Source organism: Pteropus vampyrus, unplaced genomic scaffold, assembly GCF_000151845.1.
Source record: "Pteropus vampyrus isolate Shadow unplaced genomic scaffold, Pvam_2.0 Scaffold1, whole genome shotgun sequence".
Taxonomy (NCBI): Eukaryota; Metazoa; Chordata; class Mammalia; order Chiroptera; family Pteropodidae; genus Pteropus; species Pteropus vampyrus.
The window spans coordinates 20,468,579-20,479,211 of NW_011888782.1; the positions used below are offsets into that span (position 1 = coordinate 20,468,579).

The following is a 10,633-nucleotide window of genomic DNA, read 5'->3' on the forward strand; positions in this document are numbered from 1 at the left end:
TCCGGAGTTACAATTTTGCATTTAGGTGTGTAATCGGCCAGCATTCTATACGAGCTAAAAGCTTCGTGAGGGCAAAGACTGCCCATTTTATTCATCTATGAGTCCCCCAGTTCTTGGCAATAGTAGATGCTACACTCGTCAAATGGATGGATGGACAGGTGGGTGGGTGGATGGGCAGATGGATGGATGGATGGATGACCAGGACTCTTCCCCCAAAGAAATAACATTTGCAGATACAATTTTGAAGTAGGAGAGAAACACACTCAGAGACTCCAGCTTCAAATCCCATCATCTCTTTTGTTATAGACTGAATCATATCCATGCTTCATCTAACATTATGACAGGAAGGACATTGACTTTATTAATTTGTGCATTCATCACATAATGAATCACTAACTCGGTAGCAGAAGAACATGCATTCAAACCCTTGTTTTATTAGAAGTCACAGTTTACTGGAGTCTATAGACAGGAAGATACATCATTACTTTTCAGAATAAAAAGGACTTAGAACTGGGACTTTGAAGTGCTCGCTATGGTTTTAAAAGTAAGCTCTGTGGAGCTCTAGGTTTCTTGAGTTGGTTTGGGGCTGCTGGGGCTGCGGTAGTGGGGGACAGGCTTGGGAAGGGGGCTAAGCAGGTGGGGCTCTGACTGCCCAGCTGCTTTACAGCCAGAGTCTCCACTTTTTTCTGTTTTATATACTGGGATGCGACAGTAGGTTTTCTCTGCTAAAAGAGGTTGAAAATGGCCGTATTTCTGAAAGCTCAGAAAATGGTTAATCTGGCTGAAAAGAGGAGTGAGCAGGGCAGGCTTCTTGGAAGAGGAGGTATTAGAGCAGAGTCTCTCTCTTTTTTATTTTTAACTTGACTTTAAATGCTCAGTTAAAAATTTTTTGATGATAAAAAGTGGAAAAGAGAAAAAAAATACCCATAATCTCAGAAACTGCTTATTTACTTTTAGAATTTCCTACTATTTTCCTGCAAAGCTGAAGTTGTCTATTAAATTGATATCCTGATTTTTTCCCTTAACATTATAATATTTATTATTTTTCCCATGTTACAATCGTGTTTTCAAAAGTATTTATAACTTGGAAATTAGGCAAAAGGATGACATCCTTTCAGGGGCATCCTGGAACGCTCTCTAGCCCCTTCCTACTCAGGTATGGTCCATGGACCAGCAGCGTGTGTGCATCACCAGGGACGTACTTGGCTTGTGGAATCTTAGGCCCCAACCCAGACTCGCTGACTCAGAATCTGCCTTGTATCCATGTGATTCTTGCACACCTTAAAATTTGAGAACAGCCTATGGTTCCACAAGCTGCCTAATTCTCGAGGGCCCAGCTTCTGTGAAGTTACATATTAACCTGTCGAGGACTGGTAAGTTATAAATGACTTTTGCCAGAAAAGATGACAGTGATTTCTGTCTGGCAGAAAATAAAATCCCAAAGGTTATACAGTTTATTGCCTTCTTGAGTATTAACCAGTTGTGCATCTGATTTCAGGATTCTTTTTTTTTTTCCTGTGACTACACATATGTTCAGATCCTTCTTCGAACTAGCTTTACTATCTTGCTTATTCCTTCAGTGAATTAATGAATTAAATAAGTCTTTAACACGTGTTCACTGTATTTTTATGTGAGAGTCATGTTTTAACTTTTTGCAAATCATTCTTTGACAGCCAGATTTATTATCATCATATTTCATTTTGTGATTGATCATCACCAATATAAATAATTCTGTAGTGAACATCTTCAAACTTAAAACTTTTTCTGTATGTTATGTTTCTTGGCTTTGGGTAAATTTTCAAGTCTAGAATTAATGGATCAAAGGGTAGGAACATTTTTAAGATCAGCAATATTAGAGTTTATCAAATGGGCAAGAGCAGAGGAGTATTTCAGGTGGTAAAAAGCAACATCTTCGAGGCAAAAGACCACGGGTCTCCCAGGGACATAACTCCAACTCACCGGAATGTGAATGAATCCATGTCCTGCGAGGGGGTAGAAAGGTAGGAAGGAGATCAGATTGTAGGGAGCCCGGTACCCTGAATTATATACTCAGTATGAAGAGAAGCCATCGACAGTATAAGCTGAGAAAACGACGAGACGAGACCTGTGTTTACAAAGGTCACAGGAGGGAGGCCTCTCCAGGTTTCCTGAAATTGTGCTGGTGAGAGGAGACCAGACTTGAACTGGATATGGAAGCATGAGGATGGAGAAAAAAGATGTTTAGAGAGCGGGGCTTGACCAAGTTCACCAGCTCGTCGATGGTGGATACGGCCCCGCGTGTTAGCGCTCCTTGACTCTCGCCGTAGTCCATGCCGCTGCTCCTTCCTTGGTGCGTTTCTCCATGATGTGACTTCTTAGAACCGTAGGGTGCCAGTAGCGATGGCGCTAATAGGAGCTCCTCCATTTGTCAAGGGTGGGCTCTGCCAGCTGCCGTGCTGGGGGTCTGCCCGCATTGTCCCCTTGAATTCCCTGGGGAGGTGCTCAGAGCATGAGAAAAAGGAAGCTCAGAGAGGTGAAGAACCTTGCCCAGAGTCACACAGCTACTGAGTATATGCCACAGAGAGTCCTCACTTCCATTCCTAGGGTGACTACAGTGGTTTGCTGGCATTTCTATTTCATTTGTCTCCATGTAGGAAGGAACGGTTTCTGCTCTAGTTCACGCCAGGTGTCAAGCCCAGACCGGGCTCCATCATGCTATGGACACTCCCAGTGGGGAACATTCTCACTTTCGCTATGCCTCCTAGGTGGTCTTCGAGGCCTTGCACAACCTGGAGCCCCGTGGCTACGTCGTGGGATGGATCATCGCCATAAGTCTGCTGGTGGGAATCCTCATCTTCCTGCTGCTGGCCGTGCTGCTCTGGAAGGTGAGTGTGGCGATGCAGGTCCCCATGGAGCCCCCACCTGTAGACGCCCAGCCCTCCTGCCTCGCCAGGGTTAGAGATTCTTTGGAAGAGCATTCCTGTTGGAACTTCCTTCACGGCGCAGGTACAGCACGCAGAGGGCAGGGTCCCCTTCGAGCCACGAATGCAATCTTGGCTCCTTTCGAGGCCCTTCACAGCTGAGGATTGAACTAGTTTAGAGGGAGAGCAAAAGGCTCCTTCTGCCTTTTTCTTGCCTTCCCACCACTCCTAGGAAGGTGGGAGCCTAACTCCAAAACGGAAGGGTGGGGAGTAACAGTTGGGACTCGAGCAGTTCACCATTTACCTAGGGAGAAACAAACAAACAAACGAACAAAAACAAGAGAAGGAACCACAGAACAATGCTGTTCCCCTTCCCCATGTGGAATATGAGAAAGTTTTCTGCCCAGACAACTCGGGTAACGGTGATAGGCTCCACGAGTCCTGCCTGGGGGCTGCAGGGTAAGTTCTCCTGCCCCGCAGAGGTGCATTGGGAGGCGACCCCAGGCGCACGTTCACCCTGCCTCCTTCACCAGGGAACACTTGCTCATCCTTTGTATCTTGCCTCTTGTCACCTTCTCCAGGAGAAAGGGGCGTCCTCACCCCCAGGTCTAGGATTGTGTCTTTGTTTCACACTCTTCTCTCGGAGTTCTGGAGGCCTCTGTGTTCATCAGTGAGGGTGTCAGCCATTATCTGATGAAGGTCTCTCTCCCATGGAAGATTTGTTCCCGTTTTCACTGTGCCCCAGCTTCGGGAAGGGCACCGGGGACAGTAGCTGGGGCTTCCTGATATTTTAGCTCTGCTTTTCCAGTGTTCCAGGTTTCAGATATAGAGGGAAACAGCCTCCATTATTATGAGGGATGTTTTAAATTCAAATAATTAATTTCTTTGAGATTACAAAATAACTTGTATTTATGGATCAAACAGAGTAACATATTAATAAGAAAAATTAGTTTCATTTATTGGTAGTAACATATCAATGAGTAAAACATTCAGGAATTCACATCCCAGAAATAATCGTGGTGAGCACAATCTTGTCTCTTCTTGATCTTTTTTTTTTTTTCTGCGAAATAGATATAGATCAGGCATTCTCATAGTACCTACTTATTTTTGAGTAGTATATTAAATTTTCCGATAATATACTTGATATGTTTTCAGGTGCAGTACCCCTAAAATTAAAGCAATGGGTTCAATTATTAATCTGAAAAAAAAATACAATAAATACACTTTAAGAAGTCTAGAAACACAGGAAAAACATTTTACATTTTTCAGACTGGCAGTTGGACTGATTGCTTTAAATTTAGAGATACTTCACCTGAAAAAGTGTCTGGAAGTTGAACAAAACTATATCGAGCATATTACTTGAAGATAAGTTTATCCTGTGTTCGTGCTTTCGCAGCCGAGGTTTCCCTGAACACAATATCGTGCACATCCTTTGTGCTGTTAAAACTCGTTTCCAGTGCTGTCTTCAGGCTGCAGGAGTCACATTACTCGCCCAGTCCCCTGATGTTGGAATTTAGGTGGCTCCTGGGTTCACACTTCTTTCAACAGTGCCAAAGTGAATATCCTTGGAGCCAGATATCTGCACAATCCTTCATTGTGTGCTTAAGACGAAATCCTAGAAATGGAATTAATGAGTCAAAAGAAATGCATATTTTAAATCTTTTATTGCATATTGCCAGTTGCCCTCCAGATAGGTTATTCCGATTCACCCTCCCACAAATGGTGTGTCAAAGTGCCATTTCCTGTGTATTTGCCAGGAGTGGATATTATTTTTCTTTTTTTTTTTTTTCTAATAATCTGCCAGTTTGTTGTTTGTTTAATCTTTGTGGCCGGATAGATTCTTAATTCTTCCTTTAATTCTTCCTTTTCTCTAAATCCTTCCTGCTGAGACAGCCTTTGGTCTGTGGGTGGAGAACAAAGCCAGCTCAGTATTTGGGATCTGAAAAGACAGTAAGAGCTTTGGGGGGTGTATGTGTGTGTCTGTGTGTGTGTCTGTGTGTGTGTGTGTCCGTATGTATCTGTGTGTGTCCATGTGTGTGTGTCTGTCTGTATGTATGTGTCTGTGTGTGTGTGTGTCTGTGTATCTGTGTGTGTGTCTGTCTGTCTGTGTGTATGTGTCTGTGTGTGTGTGTGTGTGTGTGTGTCTGTTCCTTCTGCCTTGAGATGAGAGGAAATGCTGTCCTCCATGGTTGCATACATGGGACCGGACAAGGACACGGAGTGGGGAGATGGTGACTGTGCCCCACATTCTGTCATGGCTTGGATGCCCTCCTTCTGGCCACCCCACTTGGCTCTGCTGTGCAAGGGTGTCCCATCTCCTGAGAACATGCTTTCGCCTGCCATTTGCTTAGCTTGGTTTTTGTTGTGTTTGTTTAAAGAATGTGGTTGTGGGAGGTGGCTGTCATCGGGTAGCCAGGACCCTGAGGTCATCCAGTTCTGTGTGGTTCAAAGAGCCGGGATTTGTGAAGGCAGACATCACCCCCTGCCACAGACTGGTGGCACTCGAGGGGCCTTAACCTAAACAAGGTCTTGCCATTGCTAAGAAGGTAAGAAAAGCATCTAAAAACGTATTTGAGGGAGCTGTTGAATAACGTCATGTGGGCCAAAACAGCTCATCATCCAAGAGCAATGTTTCGTTTCAACTAACAGTTATTGGACCCTTGCTTTCAACCACACCGGGCTCGGCACCCAGAAGCAACAGTGACTGTGACTCTTTCCTGCCCTTGAATGCCTCGCCATTGAGCACACAGACCTGTAAACATAGTTGAAGGTGGTGAGGGCTGTGCAGGAACTTCTCCGGAGGCTGAGAAGAAGACACTGTTAATCCCCCGACCCTTGCACCGGAAAACGAAAAGGCTGTAGAGTACAATGTGGTAGATGAGGGCACGGGCTTTACAAGCTGACAGCTGTGTGGCCTTGGGAGAGTCACTTACTCTCTGTGACCCTCAGTTTCCTCCTCTGTAAAATAGAAACAATAGTACCTAGCTCGAAGTGGAGAGGTAACAGGCAGAATGCTTAGCCCTGCCCTTGACACATAGACAACCCCCGGAAAAGTCAAAGGACATTTCGCAAAGAAGGTATCATTCAAATCTGACCTTGGTTTGGTTTGAGTTTTCCATGGGAGGAAGGGCAAATGGATATTTCATACAGAGGGAAGAGGAGGTGAGAAAATAAGCAGGGTTTGTGGGGAGCAGCTTGTGAGGTGTGTCAAGGGAGGGCGGTCCGTGACCCACAATGAGATCACCTGCCTCGGCTGCTGATCAGAAGAAAGGCGGAAGCACAGGGGTCTGTAAGCGGAGCAGTGGTGCCACCAGGTCTGCCTGAAGAGGGAAATCTGGGGACAGGATGGGGCGAGGTCAGTCGCCATGGGTCTGGAGAGGAGGGGACCAAGTTCAAACAGGCAGGATTTGTTGACTGGTTGGGCTTGAGAGATCAGGAAAGAGAAAAAGTAGCAGTCTCTCGCTGTTTTTAGCTTAGGCAATGAATGTTTCCTTCAGCCAGGGTAAGGAAGGCAGGGTCTGAAGTCATTTTGGAAGAGGAGGAGTTTGGTGTTGGGCTTTCTGAGTGTGGGTGCCCACAGGAGACTAGACTAGGCTTGACTCACTCCCAGTCACCCTCTCCTAGCAGAGGGAAAGTTGGCAGAATGACGTTCCTGTCACTTCACTAGCCTGAGCAGCTTTCACTCCAGTTTCTATGGCCAAACATACTTATCTCGGGCATCACAGAGGCCATTTTTTTTTTTCAGCTGAAAAAAACAACAACAAAAAAAACAAAAACAAAAACAAATCTATCCACAGCCACTTAAGCAAGAGAGAGAATTCTGTGGCTGGAGGACACTCAAAGATCCTAAAGGGAATATGTGCTCCCAGACCCAGAAAGTGTCCAAAACCCAAGGCGAGCATTCTCCCGCCTCCCCTCACCCCCTTGCCCTACACAGCCCCTTACCCCTACTTCTCTACACACCGGCGTTATTCTTTTCCATGGCACGCTGGCTTTCTCCACGCTTCCCTACACCCAGCAGAAAATGGTCTCTCCAGCCGCTCCACATTAACATCTCTGAGGTTGCTAGCCACGGATACAGACTGAACAGCCACCTGATTCCCGGTTCTACAAATCTGGGAGGAAGAATCTGATTGGCTCAGCTTAAGTCAAATGTTCACTCTTATCAACTGTGGCTAGAGGCAGGGAGTCGTCTGGGAGAGAATCTGACTGTCCCAGTTTGGGTCACATGACTCCTGCTGATCCAAACAGCTGAGGCTAGGGCAGGAAGAAGATGCAAGATGAAGGTTTGGGGTGACGGCGTGAGGGTGGGGGTGAATCCCCGAAAAGAAGGAAATTAGGCAGATACCCCACAGGCTTTCCCCCCAGCAGAGTGTCATGGTCGTTAGTGGTGCCAAAGCTTAAGTTGTAGGCTTTTATATCGTACCGGTTAGCTGTTGCTGCCTAACAAACTGCCCCCAAATCAAGTGGCTTTAAACAACCATTCCATCACATCTCACAAATATGTGGGTCAGAAATTCGGTAAGCATTTGGCTGACTGATTCTTCTGCTTCCCATGACATTGAGTGGGCTCACTCGGTGGCATTTACCTGGTGGCTAGCTAGACTGGTCTGAAGAGTCCAAGACAGCTTCACTCCCATGCCTAGTACCTTGCTGAGGAAGGCTGGGAGTCTGACTCAGCTGAGCCCCTGTCCTCTCCGTGTAGACCCTGGGCGTCTCCATGTGGCCCTTCCAGCAGAGTGATCTGCCTTGTTACCTGGCGGGAGGCTTCAAGAGAGCATGGTCAAAGCTGCCAGTTCTCTTAAAGGCTGGCCCAGAATTGGCATACCATCATTCCACTATACTCTGTTGGGCAAAGCCATCACATGCCAGATTCATAGACCCTGCCTGTCAGCGGGAGGGGTGGCAAAGGGTTTGTGGCCATCCTTTGTCCACCATATTTATGATGTTCAGAAATATGGGCAAAACCTTAATCTCTTCTTTGAAAGTTACTATTGTTTTAAAGTAGGTGAAACCTCATCTGTCTTCTATAATATCATAGAGAAAATCACAATTGAACTCCTTTAGGAAAAAGAAAGGAAAGAGTAAACCTTGGTACAGCATGCATGAATGCACTCATCATTCAGAGTGGGCTGTCTCTTCAGACAAAGCTACAGTGCATCAGGGGCTTGGCAGAGGGAGTTTCTTTAGGAAAAATTCTTTCTTTCTTAAATGGCTAACTAATTATGATGACTTTATAGGAGGTTGAAAAGGGCAAATGAAATGTAGGATTACTTTGAAAACCTACATATTCCTACAACTTCAACTACAGACCTCTTATCAACTCTAATTCCTGTATGTATAACCTAAGAACGATGCATTACGTGTAGCGACTAGAGATCTAATATCACATTGACAGTCCAGTGCATGGAAGTCTGTCGATTCATAGGCCCGAAGTCCAGCTTAGCATTTGACTGATATGGCAGGTCTTAATGATTCTGGCTTATACTACAGTTCATATACTAAAATTCCTTTTAGTCTTTTCAAAAGGAAAGCCACCGAGTGGTACCCAGTTGCCACTGCTAACCAGGAAACACATCATCACTAGGGCCTCTGAAGATAGGTAGGCAACCTCGAATCCTCTTCCTTTTATAGAGCCACATACTTTGAAGTTCCCTTAAGAGTAGCTCCTGATACCGCTACCTATGGTTGTTTGTCATTGCCTTCAGTTCATGAGCCAAAATAATCATTTCCAAAAACGTGTCCCATAAACACAAATCGTGGCATGGTACTGATAATGGAACAAAGCAGTTGGCTGTGCTTATACATTCTTTCAAAGTCAGGCCTTCAGGTCAGCATGCTTTACACTTGCCAGATGACCAGTGCCCTCAGCAAACTGTACTGTGTCCTTACTAGATGACAGGCTCTGGGCAAAGGGACAGAGGTGAACAACACAGCCCTCCCTCCATCTTGAAGACCTCTGGGGAAAAGTTAAGTGACCAGAAATGATGGCCGAGCCTAGTACACCTTGCGAGGTGAACAGAACTTGGCAGGCGAAGGAGCCTGTGCCACCAGCTGGCCCTTTCTACGTGTCACTGCGGTGGTACTAACTCACCGATCATCCACTGTTTATCTAAAATGGAAACCCCTTACACGGTCATCAAAAACTCCATGCTCCCTGCCTGGCACTTAGCCTCCTCCTCTCCCTCTGATTCTGGGCAGACCCCGGAGCCTTCTAGAAGGTCCTTGGGCTGGCATCTCAGGCACTCTTTCATGCTCAATGGCAGCAGGCCCTGGCTCCAATGCAAAATCCACAATGAGGGCCCCGAGCTAACCAGACCCTTCTTCAAATACTGAAATGGATCCTAATCGGCTTTCCCAAAGCCGGGATGTTAGCAGACACTGGGAGCCATAATTTAAACTTTATGTGCGAGAATTACAGTAGCCTGCCAAACCACCACACAGGAAGAAATCTTTGAAATGTGAGACTCTCTTAAGGGAGAAAAATCCAAATGAGTCTCCTCTCCTTTCCTTTACCTCCCGACTGGGTTCGAAGCTGCCTGGGCCTGGTCCCTCTTCGAGACGATCATGAAGGCCTGTTTATACGAGAAAGTGTAATTGTTCAGAAGTACAGTAGGGGTAACAACTTTGGATGTGACTTGTACCCTTGAAGAGTGCTTTCAGCTCAGTAAGCAAGGCTTTGACTCAAGTGGTAAGAGAACGGAGAAGCTGGGATGTCTTTCATTTGGAAGAAAAAGCCTCCTTTGGGGCCCCAGGCAACTCCCACCCTCTCCCCACTCCCTCGTGCAGTTTGCCAAAACACACAGGCCACCACTCAGTGATGGAGGAAAACTCTGCATCACCCCCTGCCCCCACACTGCTTTCAGCCAAGGAACCTTTCCCCTCTCTCTTGTTTCCCCCTTTGTAAGCTGAGATGGCTTGGAGCAGAGGGCAGTGCCATTGCCTTGCCAGGCCTGTGACCAGTCCTTCTCAAAAGACCCGGGACCTGCTGGCTCCTTCCCTATACAAGAGGTAGGCAGCGGAGTGTGTTGTCGGCCCTCTGAAAAGGCCCGCCTCGAACCCTCAGCTGGGGCTGTTCCAAGAGCTTGCTGCTTTACGGCCGGCTTTGGGCTCCTAGTTTTTGAGAGCATTACTTCTGACCTCCAGCAGAAATACTTGTTTATTTTTCACAGAAAAATAAATCTGTGAAATGGCTTAGTGAATACGTAAGGTTTGGAGGCCCCTCCAGGGTCACTGGGGTTATCACCTCCCTCCCCTCCAACCAGGCTGTGAGAAGCCATCCCTGCTTCTCCTCCAAAGAAAAAGAAAATGCGCAGACACACAAGCACGTGTGCATATGCGTGTGTACACACACACGAACACCCTTCACACTGTCTCAAAACCGTGTGCCAGAGACACTCCGTGGGGACTTATTTATGTTTGCAAGTAAATATTGGGCTGACGTTTGCATGGTCGACATCTCGAGACAGAGACATGCTATGTAAATAGTCAAGAAACAGAAGAGACTCATAAACAAGAGGCCCTGAGCTCATCCAAACAAGGACTGTGTCCGAGGTCCTTGGAATAGCTGCCCAGAAGGCAACCGAAAGACCAGGGAAGGTGGGGGGTGGGGCTTACACAGGAGGCCAGATGCCACGGAGTCCAGGACAGTTCCTCACCCCAAAGGGGGCTGGGAAGAGGCAGGTGCCCAGGCCAAGACTCCAGAGCCCAGGCCTTATTTCCCCCTAGACCGC

At 46.6% G+C, this 10,633-nt stretch overlaps 1 protein-coding gene across 1 annotated transcript in view; it reads left to right on the forward strand.

The window, feature by feature from the left end:
- ITGA9 (integrin subunit alpha 9) overlaps window positions 1-10,633 on the forward strand; it is a 281,374-nt gene that overhangs the window by 263,512 nt on the left and 7,229 nt on the right. The window contains exon 27 of the mRNA XM_023525395.1: window positions 2,745-2,864. Within this exon, the coding sequence (XP_023381163.1) occupies window positions 2,745-2,864 (120 nt within the window). The remainder of the gene's footprint in view (window positions 1-2,744; window positions 2,865-10,633) is intronic.